This window comes from Syngnathus scovelli, chromosome 6 (assembly GCF_024217435.2).
Source record: "Syngnathus scovelli strain Florida chromosome 6, RoL_Ssco_1.2, whole genome shotgun sequence".
In the NCBI taxonomy this organism is placed as follows: Eukaryota; Metazoa; Chordata; class Actinopteri; order Syngnathiformes; family Syngnathidae; genus Syngnathus; species Syngnathus scovelli.
In genome coordinates, this window is record NC_090852.1 from 13,258,771 (window position 1) to 13,283,648 (window position 24,878).

At 41.4% G+C, this 24,878-nt stretch overlaps 2 protein-coding genes across 2 annotated transcripts in view; one reads left to right on the forward strand and one right to left on the reverse strand.

The window, feature by feature from the left end:
- itpr2 (inositol 1,4,5-trisphosphate receptor, type 2) overlaps positions 1–10,095 on the reverse strand; it is a 45,164-nt gene extending 35,069 nt beyond the window's left edge. The window contains exons 1-10 of the mRNA XM_049724377.1: positions 9,755–10,095; positions 4,210–4,280; positions 3,875–3,990; positions 3,703–3,789; positions 3,311–3,469; positions 2,188–2,286; positions 2,032–2,115; positions 1,772–1,918; positions 1,006–1,101; positions 609–653 (exon numbers count right to left, since the gene is read on the reverse strand). Of these exons, the coding sequence (XP_049580334.1) occupies positions 609–653; positions 1,006–1,101; positions 1,772–1,918; positions 2,032–2,115; positions 2,188–2,286; positions 3,311–3,469; positions 3,703–3,789; positions 3,875–3,990; positions 4,210–4,280; positions 9,755–9,846 (996 nt within the window). The 5' untranslated portion in view covers positions 9,847–10,095. The remainder of the gene's footprint in view (positions 1–608; positions 654–1,005; positions 1,102–1,771; positions 1,919–2,031; positions 2,116–2,187; positions 2,287–3,310; positions 3,470–3,702; positions 3,790–3,874; positions 3,991–4,209; positions 4,281–9,754) is intronic.
- A 2,376-nt stretch (positions 10,096–12,471) lies between these two features.
- On the forward strand, positions 12,472–24,850 carry plekhg7 (pleckstrin homology domain containing, family G (with RhoGef domain) member 7). Its single transcript, XM_049724382.2, has 17 exons — positions 12,472–12,746; positions 13,249–13,996; positions 16,349–16,371; positions 18,010–18,122; positions 18,436–18,473; positions 18,833–18,937; positions 19,351–19,500; positions 19,725–19,820; positions 20,663–20,761; positions 21,559–21,672; positions 21,886–22,060; positions 23,228–23,343; positions 23,546–23,633; positions 23,714–23,793; positions 23,940–24,093; positions 24,180–24,277; positions 24,588–24,850. The coding sequence occupies exons 2-17, from the start codon at positions 13,376–13,378 to the stop codon at positions 24,696–24,698; spliced, it is 2,181 nt and encodes a 726-aa protein (XP_049580339.1). The 5' UTR covers positions 12,472–12,746; positions 13,249–13,375; the 3' UTR covers positions 24,699–24,850.
- The last annotated feature ends 28 nt before the right edge of the window (positions 24,851–24,878 follow it).

Below are 24,878 nucleotides of genomic sequence, written 5' to 3' on the forward strand. Positions count from 1 at the left end.
CATGCAGACGTTAATGAGTTAACTCCACCTTACTGCTCTTTGCATGTTAATAGGAAGGGAGGTGTCTTTACACAGCTTCGATACACCGACACCCCCAAACCCCCACCAAGTCCACTGGTGACTCACCCCCTCAGCTTATCACAGACGAGCAGAGCGGAGCAGACAGCACGTCTTCTACCCTTCCCACCCATTTCACAGAGTACCCCCGCCGCCACCACACACACACCCAGACGTTATGTAAGGAGCCCCCTGTGTGTCTGAAATTCAGCGTGGGCATAAAAAAAAGTGTGTGAGGGTGAGACAGTTTGTGTGTGTGCTCACTGCCTGAATACAAATGGGCAAGGTAGCTAGGGGCTTAAGAATCTAGCTATAGAATAGGAGTAGTGTGCGTGCGCGTGCGTGTTGTGAGAGCGTGCAAAATTGCATAACGAGACAGAGGGGGGACCTGGAGTTAAGAGAAACAACTTCTTCTCATGACTCATTCTCTTGCGGTCCGACGTTATCTATAAAGTGTCCAAACTCCTTTTCCATAAATTACCAGCATGGTGCAAGGTTGAGATTACTCGTATGCTATTTTGAAGCTCAATGTCATCATGGGACAAACCTACCTCTCCTTTAGGCTCCAATGATTCGACTTTGAATTCAGGGTTTTCCTGCAGAGAAAGAAAAATGAAAAGTGACTTCAAGGGAAGACATTTCTTATCTTAACTTGGTTAAGACTAAACATTAAGCAAAACTACAGTAAAGACTGGACGCTGCCTGTACCAAAGGAAACACTGCCACCTACAGCACAGTATCATCCTACTTAAGATTGCTTACACAAGGTTAACAAAAGTTACTAACATAATGAGAAAAAAAACAAAAACAATAAAAACTAAAGATGTATAGTTGGATTTAATTATCCAGTATGATACTTTGCAGTAAGTAATAAAAAAACAATACCACTTTATTGGTCATTCCTTTGCTATGTTCTAAAACAAAAAAACAAAAGTATGTTCGCCTCACCTCCGCTGCGAGGTAATTGCCAGTAGCGAGGTGCTTGAATCGAAAGAAACTGTTCCAATGACCAGCCCCACCTCTGCAGGGGTCATAGTTTACAACCTGGAAAGAGGGGGTGGGTATGAAAACAAGAAAGAAAAACAGAGAAGCATGAGAAAATCCAGAGAGAATCATCAAGTTTTGTTTCCATTGTAAATTACATTTGTTGTGGCAGGATGCCAGACTTTCATCCTGGTCAAAATAGAGTCCATGCTAAATTTTAGTGCTGTTTTTAAAATCCAACTCACAGTGAATGCCAATGCTAAAATCAAGACTTACAATGTGCAGTGAATATAGTTTATGCACATATAGTCTATAAGTAGGCGTAGTAACTGTGGCCTCAGAGCATTAAAAAAACAAAAAAAACAAATCAACACTGAACTAGCGGACCAAGAGAGTACGATCATATTAGATCCTGATGTTGGCAGCCTATAATCTACATGCTATTGTAAATACAAGGCTTTGCTGGATGTAGATATTTAGAATGGCACCGTGATTGACAGTCATTTGGCTTTTGTGGCTGGATTTGTAAATCAAGTAAATTGTGGCAAATGACTTTATCCTGAAACTGAGGAAATTCCACTACAAGTAAAGATAGAATTGAAATGTGGGGTGATAAACAACAAATTCTTTATAAAGCTAGAAAAAGCAAGTACTAGCTGGCCACACAAGTTAAAATACTAAATCGTGATTTTTTTTTTTTTTTTTAAAACTTGATCTATTTATGTTTTACCTCCACTTCCCAGAGAGCTTTGGAGCTGGTGGCAGAGGTGGCAGACTGTCGCAATGTGGTACGCAGGAAGACATGCTGTTTTTTCTTGTAGTCGTCACAGGTCAGAAACTTCTCCTGCTCCGCGTGGAAGAGCCTAACCACATCTCCCTGGGAGAAGGCACACACATACATGACATAGCACACTATTCTTAAGCACATACATTCAAACAGTTTCATTAAAATCCACACACACACACACAAATGGCACTAATAGAACAAACCCCTTTCAGGATGTCTTCCTTGTAGTCACTAAACTTCATGAATAATGTGACCTTCCAGCTTGTGCTGCAGCTGACCGCATTAACCTGCAACACCAAGCAGAGGTGAGCAGGTGACCCCCAGCCAAACTTGCAAAGTTCGTAGAATCCTGGTCCCACCTCTTTGCAGCCAGGGTTGTCTAGCAGTTCGATATTACTGGCATGAAGAGGCTGCCCCGCATTCACTGGCATCAGCACCACCTTGTCTCCAAGCACCACCTTTATAATCAAATTGGAGACACTCGTTTTTCAACAGAAAATTTGTTTGAAACATCCCAACGTAAACGACGGCCAATGTTTCTCCATGCAAAGGCCTGAAAACATCCCACCCGCTCCCATTTTTAAGGTGATGTGTGCAAGAGGGTAAACTAAAGACATGCACACTGCAAACACTATGTCAGTATGTTTGTACGAGTATGTCCAACCCAGCGACGTGGACATGAGTGCAGCATATGGGGTGTCACAGCTCATGCTCTCCAGCGCTATGTCATAAATACATACAATATAAGAGTAAAGGAACAGCAGGGATAATAATAAATATCAGAATCATTTGACAATATTATATAGATTGTGGAGCAGCAGAATATCAAATGTTCTTGGCAAACTGTAACTAACATTATTTTCAACCTTATCCTATTATATCGAGTTCTCCATTAGTGCCCTTTGCATAAGAATTTGTTGCCTTTTTTTTTTTTTTTTTTTTTTAAAGTATCCTCACCATTGCATTATCTATCCTGCAGGGTCACGAGAAGCTGGAGCCTGCCCCAGCTGCAGTGTACGATATATTGTATCTAAAAAATAGCTTTACATATCAGTAAAACCTAACTAATGGAGGAGTGTACAAGGATTTGCAAATCATTGCATTTGGTGTTTTTCTTTAATTGGAGAACTTAAAAAAAAAAAAAATCATGCTATCAACTCTCAAGCACACTGTGGTTTTGAATGCAGTTTTATATTTCTGCGCTGGTGTATTTACAACAAAGTGAAGCATAACTAGTGACAAATGGATTAGAGTGGCAAGAAAACCTGTCTAATCATGCTTCTTCCGATCTCAGCCACTAAAGATCAATGGTCATGCACAAACAAGAGCAATACCTTTAACCACAGGATGCTAAAGCCAGAGAAGAGGGACAAAATAAGAAAAGTCAATGGAACGGGACAGTCTAGAAGACAGCGAGAGTTTCCATTTGGGCGTATTGTTAGTGTCTGTAGAAATGACAAGCGCGAGCAGATGGGCACCTACATTGTCTCCTTCGCTGCGCAGCTTCCAGAAAGGCTGAATGTAGAACCAGGAGCCCTCGTTCCCAGCCGGGTCCAGAGAAACTCGCATGGCATTTTTTTCCAGCAAGGCAGGGAGACGCTTGTTTACCGTCAAGTACTTGTTACTCTTGATGTGCAGGAGCTGAGAGGCAGGAATTAGGCACGTTCACAGGCTGACAGTATAATGTCAAATCTCAATTCCATGGAAAACCAGTTAAAGCACAACCTGCCCTTATTAAATTAAAGCAATTCAATTACATACATGAGGAATGATTACTGGAGCCGATTGCAACTATAGTGACAAGCCACGATTAACACGATAAAGACAAGCAGGTTGTGGAGTGAAGGACAACTTGAATTGCAGACTGACTGTACCTGGACAACATTACTGTACTTGACAACTTCTCCAAGGAGCTTCTTGTTTTCAGATTCATTCTGCTTCTGCTCAAGCTCTGATGCATGCTGGGAAGCAACAACATTTGAGGATTCGTTATAAGGCATGCATATAAGATATTTAACGGATGATGTGGGCTGCCTGCAGTTTAACCTGTAATTTCTTGAATAAGTCTGCTTGTGTGTTGTTCCCTTGTTTCCCTTGTTTTGCCTTCCAAAATTGCTTCTGGGCAGAGTACCTGTTCATGGGACACACCCTGAAGAGGCAATCTGTAAAGCAAACGAACAAAGCAGTCAGGCATGCTGGTGTTACTTGCCTTTGATTATGGCAAAAGTGTACTTTAGTTGGAGGTCATGTTTGTTTACCCAGCAGAGGCCAGAAGAGTCAGCTAAATGCAACAAAACATCACCAGTGACACATAAAAAGCACTCACAGAAGCACATGGTGCATCCCGAGTGATTTTTATGAGTGAGATCAATTCCACGTACCTCTGAACTTTTTGGGAGGGTCTGCCAAGTCTCCTTCATCGGGCTGGACTACACACCTGTCATCGACAAGACTGCAAAAAAAGAGCGAAAGAAGTGCAATCGACATCGTTACTGGTGTCCTTGCGGCTATTATTATTGTACATTAGCCATGAAAGTGCGTGCCTGGCGTTGACATATTTTTGCTCTCCGTTATCAAGCGGGTGCATAGTTCTTGTTCGTCCATTGAAGGCTACTAAAGCGAGCAACAGTGGGATGTTGCCACGAGAGGAAACTGTTCAGTGTTGATTAGAAAGTCAACATTGCTAATGACTGGGCTACAATTCTAGACACTCCTGCACTCATGAGCTGTGTCAAGGGTCAAAGGGGTAGCCATTTAAAAATGTGTAAAGTGGTATTGATTTAGAAATGTTGCATTAAATATTGTGTTTGTAGTCTGGTCAGATAACAAATTACAATTGTTGGCAGCATCATCATTTTTGATTTGATTTTATAGAACAAAAAGTATAACATTAATGCCCTGGCAATGGCGATAAGCTTTAGTTTGCTTTGATGACTGTACATGCTGTAAATTGAGATTTATAGTGAGTATTTTATTTAACTGCTGGTGTATGACTTATGACAGTTTGATGAACTGCAGTTCTAAACCCGCACAAAATTCATTGAACAAAACAATAAACATTTAGCTCATACAGCTCATGTAGCGAGTAGACGTTTAACAATTTTTTTTTATCGATAATGACGCTAAGAAAATAAATTACATAAATGAGAGTACTAAGTTCTAAGTTCTTTACAGAGCAAAACAAGTTGAGACTGAATGAATAGAATCGCTGCAGGTTGCAATCAAGAAGCCCATATTTATCCCATCAATCAAAGGTTTGAAAACTATACCACTGCCATGAACATAGATGGAGATGCTAGGCTAAAAGCATTGCTGTTGCATTTAGCAGGAGTGCATGACATTTACCACACAATGGCGGGAGGGACAGCCAAGTATGCAGACACAAAAAAGAAACTCACGGACTATTAATCATCCAAAAAGAATGTGCAATACGAAGTATACAGGCTCAAAATGATTAGCCCATGATAGCCCACTAATAAACAATTACATAATTGCACACAACTAACTGAATTCTTAATTGCTTAGCAGCTTATTATGCCATTCTCTACATCACATGTGTCAAACTCAAGGCCCGGGGGGCCAGATACGGCCCGCCACATCATTTTATGTGGCCCGCGAAGACAAATTGTGCATCAATTCGTGTGTCATTAGTAATATTGCAAATTGTCTTCACTTTTAATATCTTTTTTTTTTTTTAAATATTTGACCAACTTTTACTCATCTGATTTGAGAACGAGTTATTTGTCAATTTGTTTTGTAGCTTTTACTGTTTTGAAAACGATTTATTTGTCAGTTTGTTTTGTAGCTTATACTGTATATAATATGAGGTGCTCATACATTTATTTGGGTTGACAGTCATAATGGCCCTCTGAACAAGCAAAACCACTCATTCCGCTGCAATGCAAAGCACAATTCACCCAATTCATACAATGCTGCAAACTGCTTCACTAAGCACGGCTCTCTCTTATTCATTCCATGACTTCCATAAGGGAACAGTAAAGTGCCAAAAGCTCACAAAGAAATAACGCATATCCACAGAGAAAGGAGTACAGAGGAGGAGCTTTGACGATCGCAATCAGTGTGTCCGGTTTGCTCTGTAACTGGGTTAACCATGAACCACAGATAAAGAAACCAGGCTGGACACACAAGAGCTAATTATAGCCCAGAAGACGGCGTTAAATGCAGTGAAACAAGATAGAAAAGGGAGAACTGAAAAATATTTAGAGTTGTGTCAAGGAAAAAGAAGGGAGCAAAGAAGAAACACATTGCGAGAATATTTTACACCACACAGGCCTGCTGTTGCATGCTTCAACCTGTTGATGAAGTAGAGCACCAATGACAAACTTAGAAGACTTACAGCATGCAGCAAAGAAAAAAATAAAAGAAAGTCTGGCACCAGTAAAAGCAAAATTCTATTCAGATCAAAATCAACATGACCAAAACATTCCAGAAAAGTTAAATTGGGGACAATCGTCATCACACTACCTTGCACCTTAAACAGGATGAATTACTTCTGAGCATATTTATGATTGTAAAAAGAGGAAACCCCAACAAAGTGCTTTCTTTAAAGAAGACCAAAAGGGAGAACTGAAAAATATTCAGAGTTGTGTCAAGGAAAAAGAAGGGAGCAGAGAAGAAACACATTGCACGTGGAGAATATTTTACACCACACAGGCCTGCTGTTGCATGCTTCAACCTGTTGATGAAGTAGAGCACCAATGACAAACTTAGAAGACTTACAGCATGCAGCAAAGAAAAAAATAAAAGAAAGTCTGGCACCAGTAAAAGCAAAATTCTATTCAGATCAAAACAACATGACCAAAACATTCCAGAAAAGTTAAATTGGGGACAATCGTCATCACACTACCTTGCACCTTAAACAGGATGAATTACTTCTGAGCATATTTATGATTGTAAAAAGAGGAAACCCCAACAAAGTGCTTTCTTTAAAGAAGACCAAAAGAGAGTAACTCTCATATTTTAACAAGGCTTAGCTTTACACTTGTGGCAGCTTAGAATGTTTTTTTTTTTTTTTTAAATGATGATTTAGGAGCCGCTGACAATTGCTACCACCTTTGTCATTCTGTCTGTTTCTGTCAGGTTCAGACTGTGGCACAAAGGCAGCTATCACAACACTGAAGGATGACAGCATCAAATTAGAGAACAAAATCCAAGTTGGAAAAGGCTCAGATGAATCTGGCCAGATGGCTCCGGGTCAACTTCTAATAACCTTCTGGCTTCTGGTTGTTTGGACTGTAAAGGTGTGTAAGGGGTGAAGAGATTTCATGTTAACCAATGCAAACAAAGGCACTACACCCAGCTCACCTTAAAGTGTGCTCACAGGGGTTGGGCTCTTTGCCTCAATGGGTTAAGTAAGAGCTCTTGTTTGGGAAATTTATTTTACTGCTTAGCCATACAATCAAATCATGGACACTTTTATATTTACTGTTTATCTGTTTGCATTAACATCGGTGTTATTCAATATTAGGAGCCTTCTCTGTGAAATTCCATATTGAATACCTAAATAGTGTAGAACATTTTCATTTTAAATTTACATTTTTAAATAAGTTTTTTTAAAAGAGCTAAATTAGAAATGTGGTTCCCTCCCAGGACCCAAATGATAAAGAACACAACAAAAGCAAATGCCAAATACAAACATCACATTTCAAATTAAAAGAAGAGCAAATGGCTAGAAAATCTGGTTTTAAAAAACTGTTTTGAGGAACAAAGAAGGCACGATTGAGAAAGAGAGGGTGGGGCAAAGTCATTCTTCAACTAGTTGATCTTGCTTATTTTGCTTATACTATGTGTCCATTGAACCACTACACCTTGAATACGATGTCACGAGCAGACTGAAAAATGACACATTGATTGAGATAATGCATTGTAGGAGTGATGCGCCTTTTACCTGTTCACAAAAATGATTCAACAAAACGTTTGGTGTGCAATCAGATTACTGGAATTAAATTGCTAAACCAACATTTTTTTTCTCTGGTGCTCATAGCAGCTGGAAATTTGGAGCTAATGCTCCATGGCAGCACCACTTGGTGAAAGAACAATGTTGAAAAACAAACCACCACTCAATCTCTTAAAACATTCAATATTATGTTTGTTATGATTATCTATTAGTTGTCGATTGATTGATTAATCGTTTCACTTCCGTTCATAGTCAATCACGACTAATAATTGAAATAAGTAGACAGGAACAACTGAGAACTAGCCAAAAGACTTAAGATGGGTGTTTCCTAAGTTTACTGTATTTTTCATATTATCTCAAAGACAAACGACCAATACTCAGTTTTTGTAGCCAGCTCGATATTAGAAAGAATGAAGAAAAAGACATGCATATGTGATTATGCAAAATAAGCAAGCTCAATGCATTTTAGCCAAAATAATATTCAACAATTGGATGGCGATGCACATTTAAGTTTGCGTCTGACTGGTCAAATTCAGCTAGATGCATACAATTCCAAAATAAACTTTTTGCACGTCTTTGTGATATGCATATTGCTTGAGCCAATATCGTGATCGATATTTCTTCAATATATTCCACAGCCCTATTCATGGTATTCACATACTGTGATGTAAATATGTTTTTGATTGGTTTAGGCCTAGCATGAATATTTTTCCAAGATAGCAGTGACCTGCACAGTGTTGTTTTCACACCGATACGGGAGAGCAGCAAAAAAGGCTGTCACGTGGTATGTGGTCCAAAGTGGTCAGAACATTTTTCGATTATATTTGTTTGTTCATCTATCTCTGCCAGCAACATGTGACATGCTACGCAAATTAAATGTTCTTCCACTAGATGGCAAAAGGTACAACTGACCTCCGTATCCACCTGTTGCATTCATATGGCGGAATGAGAGATTGTGTTGAATTTAACAGACACATAGAATCAGTAAACTCGAATAAATTGATGTGGGATTATTTTATTTTAGTATATGACCAGAATATTTTTCCTTTCGATAAATATGGCACTTGGCTCAAAAAGTGTTGGAAAACATTATTTTAAATTGCTAAACAAAGATGAGGAAACGTTCTATGTAAAGATTGCATTTTGTGGTAACACGTAGGTTTGTGCAAAACCACTTTTTTTTTGCAGACCAATATGAGTATGTTCACCATTACTAATGCCAAGTATTAATACTTTTGTTATTTATGATGCATAAAATGTCCAAAATTGACAGATAATTGCGTCTTTCTGACACACATGTTGATACATATCAATGCGTCAAACAGCTCAAATATAGTCGCAACCACAGGTATGGAACACTTTTTCTTTTATAACACTTTTTTTTTTTTGCCTTATGGATCAGTGGCTGGTATCAGAGTACTTCACAAGGTTCCGATACCTTGAAATAAGTCCCCTATCAACCCATACTGACACCTGATATGCACTTGCCTATTCCTAGTGTTATTTTTTCAAGCTTTGTATTGGATGTAGTTCTCTTGGCAAGTGGTTGCGAACCCAGTATTCTTTCCATATAAAAAGAGCATTGTGATGTTATAAAAAATAACTGCTCTAATATTGAAAACGTCACGAGTAAAGTGTCATGAGTGTCCAGTCTCCACCCTGCATTGTTTTAGAGTTGACTGCTGATGATCATGTCATTCAAGTGGGGAGTTTTGAAGTATGCAAGAAGCATGGCACTGGTAAGCGCCACTTCCTCCTCAATGGGACTGAGCCAAAAAGGAAAAGAAAGTTGATCGTAATCGTTTGCACTTGACTTCCTGCTTTGCATACCTGTTACAGTTGCGTCAAGCGACTGTGGTTTCACATTTACATATTTGTGTGATTTTGCGAGAAAGAGCGGGGTGGGAGTGCAAAAAGAGAGCGAGACATACAAACACACGTGGAAGTACTGGAGTTAAATCCAGATTGCGGAGTTTGAAAGAGACAGGGAACGACGAGGAGCGACGTACCCCAAAGTACTTATGAAGCCGTTGACCGAGCCTTCCGCGTAGAGAGACACGATGTCTCCAATGTGAAGGAAACTGGATCTGTTGTCTGACATTTTGGAGACGTGATGATCTGCTTCAAACTTCTCCCATTGCCCCCCACACGTCTTTGCTTGAAGTAATCCACGCGTTACACAGCGCTCGTCCAGATCATCAACATTCCCTCTTCATGTTCGACTTGATCAGCTGGCCCATTCAAGTAGAGCAAAGGACGTGCCAATGTCTTGCAAACGAAGTGGCGTCTTCTGTCAGCCTTATTGAACTTCTTCCTGTATGTCAGAGTGGCAGAGATCTGCTTTTCACATCCACTTCAAGGGGGCGGAGACTGCTGCTGTCAGGCCTCTGAGCAAATTCCGCTCGGTTCTCCTTAACACCAAGCCCTCTCACTACAACACGCGTCGTTTCTTTTCAATGGATCATAGACAGACATTTGAAATCAGAGCTGGTATAGTTACTCACACTGTCCCTAGGCGCAAGAGTATTCAAAAAGAAAAGAAAAGAACACTGCTTTGGTGATACCGAAGGAGGATAGACCTATGCAGGTTATTTATTTGCATCTGTATGTCTATTTTGGGAATCTCAGCCATGATTTGGATGGGTAAATGATTCACAAAATTAGCTGGAAAATAAATCAAGTCCAAATAATGAACCCATTTTATTTTTAAAAATGTCACAATTATTTTCCATTTCCAATTTCGCAGACCACCTGCAATACCGCTACGGACCACTAGAGAGCCGCGGACCACAGGTTGACAATCCCTGACCTATGAAACAATAACAATTGTTGCTATCAATTATATTAGATAGCTATTAATTTGGATAACTTGACAAAATAATAAAATACTTCCCTGCTTACAAAATAATTTAACTATTTAATTAACTTGCATTGTACTGAGATGAAAAAAAAACACTAGACATGCCATTAAACAGTGTTTTCCTTTGCTTATGTTGTAAACTGGCTAACACAAAAGGCAAAATAATTTAATGACAATAACTAAAACAAATGAACTGCACCTGTAAGTTTGTTTGTTTGTCAATCAGAGGTTGGCCCCCATTTTCGGAATTGCTCGAAGGATAATCGTAGCAGCGAATCCTATCATGTGTGGTGTGCTCGGACTGATCTCAGCTGCTCGGGAGAACCCCAAATCGGGGCTCACAGATAAATTGTCTGTGGTTTGATAATCATTTAATCCATCAGAGCTATTTTAACTTTAAAATGTCCAAACTATCTGATTTCTGTTTCTGTGCTTTTCATATCTTGTTACTATAACACTACTTTTACATTGAAAGCTCGGGAAGCACCATCTAGCTTGCAAAAACAGCTGCAAGCAAGAAAAGCTGTCACTATCAACAATCATTTTTTGAATGACTGGAAATTGATCAACAACTGATCAACAGCGTTGATCAATTAAAGTAAATGTGAGTTGTAGAGCTCTGAAAAAGTCAAACATTAGTTGTAAAAAGAAACAGGAGCATCATAACTTATTGTGCTTGAAAAGCAAGCAGAATAAATGAGTGGTTTGAAAACACAATACACCATATCTTAACATATCATTTTGTCAAATTGTGACTTCACACTAATTGAAAGTGTAATTTTAGTGGCTTGGTGATGAATTGCTGTTTTTGCAAGTGCAATTGAAGGCGGAGTGAAAGGTTCATTTGTAAAGCGGTGGCTTCATTTGTAGTCTGGTCATGAGGGGGTTGAACGTCTTCTCTGCCTGGAGTTTCATATACACCAAGAAGTCTCTGCTGTAGATTTGTTTCTAGTCAATTAAAAAAACATCATGAAAGAAGGGCGAAGAGCATCAGTTTGTTAGTACAGACACAGCAGTGACAGGCTCCAGGATTATTTTGTCTCCCCTGTTGCTAAAAGGGGGTTTGACTGATACACAGGGGGACTGAGAAAATAAAATATATTTTAGAATGTAAAATAAAATGCTTACACTCATTTCCGAGGAAGCAATATATCTCAAATTGCCAAAAGATTGGACTTACAAAAGCAAAGGTTTATAAGGCTAGGCTGCTGTTGATGATGAGATTCTCGGAGCTACCGGGTCAAAGGTTGTAAAATTATAGAGACCAGACTTCGATTGTTAGGACACATTCAGAAGAGAGATAATGGCAGAAGGTTTAGAATGGATCTGCCAGAAAAGAGAGCTAATAGATGGTTGATAGACATGAAGGAACAACGGTATAATAGAAGATAGACCTGGATGGAGAGGAATGAATCCTTTGTGATGAAAAAAAAAAAAAAAAGATGTTGATGCTGATGCTTATCCATTTACTTTAGGCGGCGCTGGACATCAAGCCACTCAAGCCCTCAAGTGAACAGCACTGCACTACTAGGTCTTAATATTTGATCTACGTCGCCCTCTAGTGTTCATACTGTACACAAACAGGTGATCCACCTGCTGAACGTGTTTGAATAAAAACAACCGTCCGTTGTTTAAACCAGCGAACAAGCTTTTTTTTTATGCTTGTAAAAGTATGGTTTTAACTATCACTGCAGCTCCCAGTAGTGTCTCTTAAAAATAATTTCCATTGGATAAAAGGAACGTTGTGCCAGTAAAAAAAATATTATACAACCATAAAACTAATTAAAGGTTTGTACATAATTGGCAAAGCAAACAATCAAGTCTGTCGTGAAATTCTGATGATTCAATACGGGCGGTGCACAGACGCACCTAAACTTTGCCTTGCCAAAGTCTCCACGCCCCCATGTAGTGCATAGCACCAGCTTCTTCACTTTTCACGTGGTCGTTTCGTTTGACAGACGATCTCAGACACACAGTCTATTTTATTTTGTTTAATTCATTTCGGGGCATTTTATTCCGTCTATTCGATCCGGCTTTCCAGCTGCACCAGCCTATCAGGACGCACTCCCTCCCCCGGTCACGCTTCTCTTGCCCCCGCCGGCCGCCCTTGGTTCGCGTCTCAGCCGTTCCGTTCCACGCATGTAAGTACACCTGACTTTGTTCCACTTTACTGAGTTTTAGTGTGCCGGGTGCAGGTGTTCTCACGTTGCAAACACGTCGTCGAGTTCCTTTGTTGCCTCCTGGAAGAGCCCAAAGCAAGTGGCTCGCTTTTAAATGAAAAACAATGAAAATGTTAGAGTCATGGCAACAGTCGCGATAATGAATTATCTACCGATGGAAGTACAAGACGCTGAAGCGTTCACATACGTGAACTATTAACCGCGATCGCGCACCCCTGTGTGCGACTCTTTTGTGTCGTGCTATTGTCACATGGAATAAACCCTGTAATCCACTTTGTTGCCTTCAGCGAGCTCCCACGGTTTCTAAGACTCGTTAAAAGAAGCGTAGGCGCGTGTGAATTCTCAATGTTGTGTGCTGTTAACACGTCCTCTTCAGATGATTATTATGCCTTAAGACTGTTTCTGTTTTGCCTGTATGGATTTGACGCCCCCCTCCTCCTTCTCTCTGTCATTCCCCTGGCAGGATCTTGGTGTAAATTGTGCTGGAATGCCCCAGGATCTGACCTTCAGTCAGAGGAAGCAAAGCTTCCAGACCCCTAACCCTTCCACTTTCTGAAAGCCTGCTGCACTACGATGCCTTTGAGGTTAAAATGTCTACAATGAAGCAAGTTGTCGACCATAATGTTGAAAAGACGTTGGGCTGGAGTTACATTGAATGGGCGGAAAATGAAGTTGTCACTTCAGGAGTGGTAAATGCAGAGACACAAACAGATCGGGGGCCTTCGGAGCACAAGGAGTGTCAAACCAGCAGTCCGGTGATAATGCACATTGATCTGACACGGACACACTCCAAGCTGAGGCATTCACCTTTGCTCGATCATGACGGCGTGGTAGCACCTTTCTTCCAGTTTGACCGGCAGGCTCCCGGCCGCATCTCCACCTCTCCCACCTTGAGGAGGATGAGGAGCACCAGGCGTCCCGTGTTGGACTCCCAGGATCCCGCGAGGATGGGTATCACCCAGGAGGAGCCCTCCGCTGCATGCTTGTCATCACCTTTACACAGAGTAAAGTCTCCCCTAGCCATCAGCCCCCTCCTGTCTGGTGGCGAGATCTGTCATGAGCATCCGCCAATTTCGTCCTGTGGCCGACAGAGAACCAGATCATATAGATCAAAGAACTTTGACAATTCTATCGCTTCCATGAAGCCGCAGTGTCGCAGTGCTCATCCTACTGTTAAGAAAGATTTTGGATTTCCTGATAGTGAATTACAGGTGAGCAGTGGTGTTTATGTTAAAAGAAAAAACTAAATCCAGTCACCCTTCAAGACTAGCTTTTACAAATCTTTTGAGTCAAGGTGCATAGTTTACATTATAAAAAAAAAATCTCCGAGCACAACTCCAAACAAATATCACAAAAAGTATAAATACAGTGAAATAATTATAATCTCATTTCAGTTTACTCACAAATGAATTTTGTGTAAAATCTTGGCCTCTTTAGTTAAACACTTAATTCTCCATTCCCCCATCCAGTTGGAGATAATGTCATTGTTCTACCTGTCACTGGCATAGATAGATCTTGGGTTATTTTAAGGGAAAAAAAAAGGTTTTCTGACCAATACATTACATGGGACACCTGACTAATGTGTGAGGTACAGTTAGGTATTTAAGAATCTCCGCATAACTGACAAACTAGACTCTGGCAGGTTGTGCCCCCTGCGCAGGAAGTTAGTCTGAAATGCAGTTTCTTCCAAAATAAAATGCAGTGGAAGCCACTGCAGGTGAGAAATATTTTTTTAAAGCATTTTAAATTGGAGAAATGCAAGCTGAATTTTGAGATCGCTATACATCATCATCAGCAACTTAACACATGAATTGGTTTTACCGCATCACACTAAAGCATACACCAGTTGTGACACTTAATGGAGACGTGGACGTCTTTGCAGAACCCAGATAGACGTTGGCTGGAGAGATTTGTCTCCCATAGAGGGGACAAATTGTTGAGTGACTTTATATGTTTCCTTTGCATCAACTAAGTAAACTTTTAGTGAGCTAGCCATTCCTGAGACTGTGAGAAACTTCGTCATAGATTGGTCTAATTAACATAATACTAAGCAATGTACGGGCTGTGTCACTCAAGTCGTCATGGTAAGGAGCCATGTTGGCTCATTTGCATGAAAGCACGGAACCCCTCAAAACATGCTGGTATTATTTCTTCAAAAGAGGCCGAGACGTCTGCTGTAATTCTTAACCCTTGGGGTATTTTGATTAGATTACGTCACACGCATGTTGCATTTGAAATATGTAGCTGGAGAGTGTCAACTCTCATCATTTACTTCCATCGCCTATATCCTTGTGGCATTTGTGGAAATTCAACCCATAAATCTAGGCCGCTGAGTGGTGTAGTCTGGTACGGCTTTTAATTCACAGCCTGTAAATTAAATTGTTACACATTCCTTATCAGGCTCATTCTTTCTCGCTTGCCCCCTGCGGTGGTCATCCACAGTGCAAGCTTTTGACAAGCAATGAATCAGCAGTTACATGCACTGACAGCTCGGACGGAGCCCACTGCCCGGCGAAGCCTGGGAAGTGCTCTCCCAGGGCCCCCATTCACGGCAGTCGGCAGTCACCTATTAATGGAGGGGTCACTGAGCGATGGAAGAAGATAATAGGAGATCTTTTCATCAGCTCCTGCTATTCAACACAACACATTCTCAATAGAGTACTGGCATTCTCCTCAGATATCGTGAGGCTTTTGAATCAGAGAGACCACTTAAAACGCTGTTTCAAATTTGAATGTCTTTGAAAGTGATATCATGGCGCCATTTGCAAGAAGAACCCTCGGCATTGCTCGTGGAATGCAGTGTACTGTAAGACAAAGCTATAGCGCGTGTGTTTTTTTAACCTCTGCCAAGGCTGGTTTTGTTGCTGTTTGTAGGATTAGCCCCCCCCCCCTCAAAAAAAACGACTTGACTGATTTTCACAAAACGTTGTGTTTTGACTCATAGCATTGGTGTAGGCCCGAGTAAATCTTTAGTCCCCCCCCTTCCTCCTTCCGGTGAATAGTGTATTAATTCCAAAGCCAAAATGAAAGAATATAAAGCCTATACTATAGTGCTGCAACAAATTATTATTTTACGAATGGATTTAATTTGTCGATTATTTTGTTGATTAATTGATGAATTGGAAGAAAAATCTTAATGTCCAAATTTCTGTTGAAAAACATGCCATTTCAAATTGACAGTGCATAAAATGCACAAACAAATGAATTGTCATAATTTTGGTCTGTGACATGTCAAAAAATTGGCAAATATTTTCACAATTGTTTCCAAAATAAAAGCAACTGTTGTATTTTGACTCAATACAAAGATAATCAGTCTGCTATCAGGGAACTCAAAAGAAATCTGAGATTATTTATACTGTTGAGAAAATTGAATTTGAATAATTTGTATCATTTGTAAATTAAAAAATGGCACGTAAATGATTATCAAAAGTAATCGATTGAGTTGATAATCGATTAGTTGTCGATTAATCATTGCAGCTGTAGTAAAACACAATCAAAGGCATAATGCCTATTTAAATTGGATCTTGAAATTTGTCACTGACTGCATTATTTTGTTTTTGCAGGAGAAAGAGCAACGCCCTAATAGGTAAGTTTTTTGCATGCATCAACATCATCCACGCACGCCTTTTGAGGAAAACATTTTGAATATGAGGCATGCACAAACACACCCACCCACCCACCTCCCTCCCTCCTTGTGAATAGTCTCAAATTGTCACGATGCGGCCGGCTGTGTTATGACTGGATGTCAGCACAAAAACCCTAATCTTGTTCCGACACTTTGGGGCCTTGCCTTATGTCAGTGGGCACCCGTGAGCAAGGATGATGGGATCTCTGGTTTAAGAAGCCCCATTGAGCATTCTTTGTCACTCATGTCTTTGTTAGTGGAGCACAGTTAAGTTTTGAGAGTCCCATGGTCATGTTGTGGACTAGACAAACCCTCATTAATGCTGTTTTCTCTTTACTGCCACCCACACCCATCCTGGCCCTAATGGGCAGCTGGGTTGTTCCCCGTCTGGATAATTAGGCAGCTATTGTCTCTTTAATTACACGCTGGCACTACGCCTCTTCTCTTCCAGTGGCCGAGCCCCGCAAAGGCATTGGCGGCGCTAGAGTTTTGTTTCCGTGCATCATTATTTCTCCTGTTGAGCGGGGGAACAAAGCACCCATTTTCACAAATGCCCTGAGTGGACACAGAGACGGCTTTCTGAGCGGCCTCAAAGCAACAGCACGTCATTGTGAGGATGCGGCGGAATGGAGCGCTCGCACAAGCTCCGACCTAGTTTGCGGGGTGGCTAGCGTCGGCTCCCCCTTTTTTCCGATCTCATTAGGTCTGTGTCCTCCTCAGGTGCACCTGCCCACTCACTTTTTACTTTACCTGAAAGGATCAGTTTGCATTGCCAAAGTTCAACCAGGGTGAATGCAACAAACCAAGTCCTCCCATCCTCACCTGCGGGCATACGTAGGTGTTTGACAGTTGAGCTCGAGCAACTTCCAGAAATGGAACCTCAGAGCTCATTGTGTGCTACGAGGAAGGGAAAAAATAAGTACTGCTATTTTGCATGTTATCACAGGTTGAGGCAAATATCATTCCTCTTTCTTGTACTTCCTCCTGTTTATTGTAATGAACGTGTAAGGTGGTGCTTTACAATGGGTGTGTAACTTTGATAAGAATGTGCACAGAACAATAAAAGCAATTATCTGCTTTCATCACTTCTGTTGCTCTGAAGTGGAAGTAAAACCACCGAGAGCTTTCAATAGTTGGCCAATTGTTAGCACAGTCAACCTATCGGCTTGCTGACTGCAATTGACTGGCGATCAGCATTGGGGTTTCGGCACGCTAACTTTGCCTTGGGCAAAATAGTTCCCCAGTGTTTTTTGCTTGCCCTGGTAACTCACTGAAAAGAGACCAAGAGGATTAAACGTGCCACACAATCACAGTGTGCCTCTTTTGGCATTGAAACATTGACAAGGTGTTGACAAGGTTTCTGTCAAACGGGCAGAAACGTGCCATGGTGTTTATTTCTGCTCTGCATGGGTTGTAAATAACCAATTTGCTGCACAGTGCAGACGGTATTTCACTGGCATTTCAAGAAGAATCATAAATGGAATTTAGTTATTTCCTTCTGACGTACAGGAAGTATTCGCTCAAATCGGCGTTGCTTAGATAAATGTTACAAGACTAATCCAAAGGCATGAAACATTTTTTTTTTTTTTTTTACTTCAGGTTGGAAGAAAGAAGGCGGAGTTCTGTAGTGGTCAGTTTACCTGGCTTGGATGTTTCACCTGGGGACCTGTTTGTAACCAATGGAGCAGCTGACTTACTAGACAACTTTTCTGGTAAAAAGAAAAAACAAAATTACATGCTGTACCTTTTCATACCATGTGGGCAGAATACCCAGCATAACTTTCACTTCAAATGGTTTGTCATGGCACATCAGTTCAAATATTCCTCATCAATCATGCATCAATTGCTTGATTGTATTTTTACCAGCAATGCTTGTCAGTCTTCAATCCCATCAAACTAAGTACCTCGCTAACAGGCCAACTCCAAAGCACATTGTTTTATTTCCAATTGTTGAGCTGTTCTTCCCAGCTCCTTTTGTCATTGTATTTATTTATTGTATTTATGCTTTTTTTTTTTTTTTTGCAGACACAAAGAAGTCAAAGTGGTTTTCAAGACGTAGCACAGTAAGTCTTGTGCATTAGCGGCTGCTGCTGGTTTCTTTTGATGTGTTTTTTTTTTTTTTTGTGCATGTGTGTGTGTGTTTGTTGAGGTTACAACATTGTTCCCTGACCCATTTCACAAAGCAGATTATGGTTCCTCATCCCTTTTTCCACTTACAGAAAAGTGTGAGTTTGCAGTCATTGGACATATGCCCACTGTAAAAGTTGAGCCAGATTGATTAGTTGAATTTTTGATCATGCAAGACTGGGTCTGAATGCGCACAGTCGCACGCTAGCACAGTTTTTGTTTGGTTGACAAGGACACGCACACACGCACACAATGACACCCTTTGAAAAAATGAAAATACTTCTCTCACTTTCAGACTAAAGGGAAGTCCCAAACAGGCACGACGGTGACGGATATTGAAGGATATCTCTCAATAGCCCAAATCCAAGACTGGAGGAACTGTGACCTTCAAAAGTACAAGGTGAGAAACAGTCTGCGTCAGCAGCGCCTGAAGCGCCGCGCTATTTGTTGTGTAAATACGTCTGATCGTGCTGCGAGGGATTTTCCGTGAATTCGATTTGAGATGCTAACACATTCAGATTTCTAATCCAAATAGAATCTACGTAGAGCGTGCTACCCTGAAATAACAAGTAGTGCAACAACCTGATTTTCTAGGCGGTAACCATCCAGCATATAAATATACTAAATACACACTGCACACGCTTGAGTGCCTCCGCATAGTGGGAGGAACATCACAGATGTTATCATGTGATAAGTGTTTGACACATACAAACGATAAAGTGCTTTCTCTCCTTTCTCACTTTCCCCTCGACCTTAAAGCTAATTACTTAGCATTCTGCACGAACTTGATACCTTGTGGTGACTTCTGCGCAGGACTACTCTGTAGCAGAGTTCCTGCAGGACCAGTCCTCCCAGTGGAGCGCCAGCCCTGACCCTCCCAGCTTTAAAAGACAAGAGGCCATCTGGGAACTCTTCACCAGCGAGTGTGTTTACTTCCTGGATCAGCTCATGGTTCTCAAAGAGGTGATTTTTCGCCACACAATGCCTCCTACTGCGCGTAGAAACACACACACAGCACCATAAATAAACACAGCAAACTCAAACAAAAAGCCGAAACCTGCTACTTTGTTCTTTACATTTTCCCTCTGCATTGCTGAAGTCTCTTTTGGTTGTCTGTGCTTACAAACAAGAGCGTAACAAGAGTCTTTGTAAGCCGATTGTCTGTCTGACTCCTTTGTTGCATTCAGGTGTTTTTGGCTACACTCGCTAACCTTCAGACGAGAAGCTGCCTGGTTGATATTGACGCCTGGAGGCTGTTTGCAAACCTCAGTGAGCTTTGCCTGGTGAGTATTAACGCAAACACAGCACGAGGGCAGGGTACATTGCATCAATAAATCATCACAAACGTCACGGTATCAAAGTGTCTTGCGTGACTTTTGCTCCTGCAAAAAATGATAATACTCACCTGTCATCTCAGCAACAAAATGTCTAGACGTACTACCGTAATGCCTTGATGCAACAGGAAGGATGTCTTAGTGGCCTAGTCACGAGAGCAGTGGTCCCCAACCCCTGGACCGGTCCGTGGATCATTTAGTACCGGGCCACACAAGAAAGAATAAATAACAGTGATATGTACATAACATAACATAACATAACATAACATTAATCATGTTATGTTGCAAGTAAAGTTGCATAAAATACACAGTGGATTCACGTTTATTATTATATTACAGTAATCCCTCGTTTATCGCAGATAATTGGTTCTAAAAACCAGCCGCGATAAGTGAAATCCGCTAAGTACGGTCACCAACAACAAGTACTGGGCAGGCTAATGAGTTAGCGGAAATATGCTAATTCGCGATCGTGCTAACACACGAAAACGGACTTCTAAAGGAATGTAAACGAACATTTGGAGCAATACTACATTGTCCTAAAGGTTAGACACGTTTCCTCAATTTCGAAGTTTTATTTTGACTTTTAAATGTTTTTTTAATTTGGGGGAAAAAAATCCACGATGTAGTGAAGCCGCGATAAACGAAACGGGAAGTAGCGAGGGATCACTGTATACTGGTGGTATTCCGGGCCGTGAAAATATTTTCTGACAGTAATTCGGGCCGTGATGCTAAAAAGGGTGGGAACTACTGCAAAAGAGGACACGCTCTACACGCTCTGTCTTTGTTTGCAGGTGAGCTTCGGTTTCCTTAACAACCTGCTGCGCGTCATCAAGGACTCGCTGGACATCACCGATGGTAACCGAGCCACTCTGCTGGAGCTGCTGAGCAAAGTAAGACTCCAGTGCACCTCTTGCGCAATAGCAAAACATGTCACATCCATATTTCATTTTGATTCCCCGATATGGGGTGTCCATTTTTCTTCTTCTGATAAGCAGAATAGGCTGCTGAATGTTCATGTTGACAAATAACATGCCCCCCATTGAGTCACAAGTGAAAGAAAGGCTTGGCAAAGTGACTCATGGCCTCTCCCTAAATGGTTTGATGTCATTGAAGCTATTCAATACATCAGTTACCTCTTGGCTGAGTTGACATTGTGTGCCAGGCAGTGCAGACAGACAACAATGCCACAGCATTCAAGGGAGGGACAGGGAACGGTGTGCCAGCAGTTAGTAGCTTTGCGTGCAAACACTCGGCTGTGATGAACCACAGAACATTCCATGACACATCAAGCTGCTGGTGGCGAGAAAGCTTCAATAGACACACACAAATCAATTAGAATATTGTGAACGTAGCTTTCTTGACTACACAATATTGCACAACCTATGACAAAGATCTGAAGATCCCGCTTAGTTTTTTTTTTTTTTTTTAAAATCCAGACCATTATTGTTGCTCCGAAGAATGAAACTAATTCACTTGTTCTGCAAACAAAGCAATGCCTGATTTTCATGAGTTAATTTCCAGCTCAGTGACATTAATATGGGAGGGTATGAATATATATATATTTTTTTGGGTCTAACTGCTGATTCATTGACCGTCACATTTTTGTGTCCTACGGACGTGACCTCTGCTTTTATAATGTATTTATCTGTCATGTACCAGCTGATGTGGCATTGCTATCTGTTGGCAGGCTTTCCGGGAAAGCATATGCCACTGCTTGCAGAAGTATTGCCTTAACTACACCACAGCTTTGCTTTATCTGGACAGCCTCAAACCCAGAGAGGACTTTGGGTCTTACGTCAAGGTACACGAGGGCACTTAACACTTGTGCTTGTGCGTCATAGCTCACAAATGGGATCAATAAAGCATTATAATTCAGACAGCACCTTGAAAAGAAGGCCGCAAACATCCTGCTTATGTTCTCATTTTATTGCTTAATATTTGCTCTCATTTTCATCGTGCATCACCTCTTTATCCTGCTCTTAAATGGCTTCTTCCACTCTTCCGTGTTACCCAGTGGTGCGAGAGCAACAAGCAGTGCCGCAGGTTGCGACTGCGCGACCTGCTGGTGGCGCCTTTGCAGAGGTTGACCCGCTACCCGCTGCTCCTACGGAACATCGCGAAGAGGTTCCACACGGACGAGGAGAGCAGGGATTTGCAGGCGGTCGCGGACCAAGTGGACATATCTATATGTGAGCATGTCCTCCTCTTCCGCCACTTAGAACAAAGCAGAAATCGGTTCCACATGCAGGGACACGGCCGTTACAGATCTTGACTCGAATCTGGGAGAGCGAGTTTGTGTTGAGACAATGAAAAGCCGCACGCATTTCTTTTATCAAGTGCAGTAGGCTCGAGTCTATCAGCACGCTGTCACACCCGTCCGTCCATGGACAGGCAACGTGTTGGGACAAGCTTAAAATGCTTTCAAATGGGACCAAAGTGCAGCAGGACAGGCAAAGAAGGGGCGGGACAACTTTTGTGTCCAAGGGCCACGTTTGACTTTGAAAACTGACACATGGCTCAGGAAATTTGTACAACTACAAATGTAAAACTGAGAAATTGTTTGCAAAATAATTTATTTAAATTTCTACAACTATAAAATACACTGTGGCACTCATTCACCGCATAGCCTTATTTGACCAGAATTTACCCACTAATCGTTCTTCTACTCTAAAGCTGTGCAGCTCTGTAAATTTGAAGCGCAGCATTACCACCACCTACTGGAATCTGGTTCTCATGACAGTGGTAGACCAACTTGAATGAGTTTAGTAACCAATTTTATGATTGAAATGAAATATGACTGCCATTAACCAAGCCTCAGAAAAGTTGGAGTAAAAGTTTTTTGGAGGCAGATAAGGAATATATGCCCTTTTATTCGATGCTTCGGATGGATGGATGTGTTGCTGCACCATTTGCGTTCAAATATCAGTCATATTAAGGTTTAAAACAAGTTAGATCTATTTTCACTTTGTAAAGTTCACTTGCGAGTCAATTTCTCGCACTCCAGACAAAGCAAACAGAACTCATAATGTACGTAAATACTCAGTCGGCCGGATTAAAGAACGAAGTTGGCTATATTCAGCTGCTTGCCTTACATTGCTTAGTCATGCTTGAAAAGTCATAAACAATCCATCATGACAAGTTTAAAAAGAGCAACTTTGGCGAGGGGACATAAGCTATTGCTGGAGCCTTGCTTCGCATCACTTCTGGCGAAAGGTTCTTGCACAAAAGCGATGAGTTTTTTTTCTTTGCGACAGCTCAAGTAACCTTCGTGGGAACCTCCCGTGTAATTGGAACCCTGTTACTAGTAGAAAAAAGTAATTACGTACTACGAATAGTAACATTGTCTTCCCTCTAAGGTGACCTGGAGGGAAAGGTGAAATGGTTGGACAACTATCAGAAAGTCAAGCAGCTGAGAGACGCACTGGTGTGGCTGCCTGTGTGGGAGTGGGACAAGCGGGCCTTCATTCCCGAGGTCGGTGCTGCCAAACGGATGGCAGTCGTATCTATCTATCCATCTATCTATCCATCCATCCATCTTTTACAGTTTTGTTGATGGACGAGGATTGCTTTTCCTCTCAGACCGTTTTGTTGTAAGCTCTTGCCTGCAAAAAAAAGAGGTCGCCTGTGACATTCTGAAATGTCAACTCCCAGCTGAAACACGTCTCTTTCTTCAGACTGTGAAACATCTGCTGAAGGCCGTGACGCTGGAGAATCTAATTTCTCACAGAAGTCTGCTGCATGAAGGCAAACTGGTGCTCACAGGTCTGCCAGTCTGCTTCTCAGATGCATTTTGGCAAGCACCGTAAACACACTCACACCATCCTTCTTTGGCTCTCCTCCAGAGAACGCCAAGCAGATAGACGTCTACCTGTTCCTCTTTGATGAATTCCTGCTCATCACCAAGATAAAGAGAAACAAGAAGGTGTGTAGGTGCATAGGTGTCAATTCATCCACAAACATACTATGCCAGTGTGATGCTATTAGCGGTTTGCGGGCCACAATTCCTTCCTTAACTACTTGAAGCCTGTTCCAAACAAAACTACATGTTCCTGGTGCGTATGAATGCAGAGGTCCATTGGACCGGAAGCCAACTCCCTGCGTTTGACGCAGAACCTGGAGCTGGACCAGCTGCTGAAGGACGGGTGCACCTTCACGGTTCTCGACCAGCCCATCTCTCTGGACCGACTCCGGCTAAGGAACATCGATCAGCTCAACGCCTCAAGTAATAACAAGAGTGTTGATATGCATCTGCACTTCTTGTGAGGTTTACATAATTTCATCGTTGTATTTTTTTTTTTTTTTTTAAAGCGTCAGGGCTGCCTCATTCTTTTATAATTACGCACCAGAACCGCTACCAGCAGTGTATTGGTGCGTTTGTCCTGCAGGCTGTGTCCGAGTCTTCCAAGGTAATTTCTTTATATTTATTGATTCCAATTATGAGCTAGACTCTCTTCATTCTGTCAATTTGTATTCATCAACACACTATTTCGGGGGATTTGTTGACATAGTTTTGACTCCCTTTACCAGCTCAGCTTCATCTGTGCATATTTTGGACTGTTATTTATGCTACCTGGCTGTCAGTCACTGCACTGATGATAGTATGGATGATGGTTTGTTTCAGTAATTACTGTATTGTATTCAAAACGAAAAGTATGAGTGCTACTAGGGTGTGCACCTGATATTCAAAATTATACTTGCATACTGTTTGTTTTCCAGAGAGCATGGCTATCGAAGATAGAGGAGGCCGTATCGGCCCTGCTGAAGCTGGACTCTCGGCAGCCACGAGTAAAAAACGATTCACTGTGGTTAGAATCTTCTCAGATCTGAAATGTCCCGCTACACGAGATGCAATTGCACATGCCCAGTTGTCCGCGTGCACTTCACTGTTCCGTGTCACCAATGACAATGATTCCACTAGCATGTCGTACACAGTCAACTGCTGTAGTAGTCTACCAATAAAACTTTGGACATGTAATACATTTTTGGTACAGTGTTTCTCTTTATATA

What these genes read in the sequence shown, in the direction of transcription:
- plekhg7 (XM_049724382.2), top strand. Translation starts at nt 13,376, where the DNA reads ATGTCTACAATGAAGCAAGTTGTCGACCATAATGTTGAAAAGACGTTG. An exon ending in AGCTCATGGTTCTCAAAGAG is followed by an intron (nt 19,501 to 19,724) that starts GTGATTTTTCGC and finishes TGTTGCATTCAG; the next exon opens with GTGTTTTTGGCTACACTCGC. An exon ending in AGATAAAGAGAAACAAGAAG is followed by an intron (nt 23,794 to 23,939) that starts GTGTGTAGGTGC and finishes GTATGAATGCAG; the next exon opens with AGGTCCATTGGACCGGAAGC.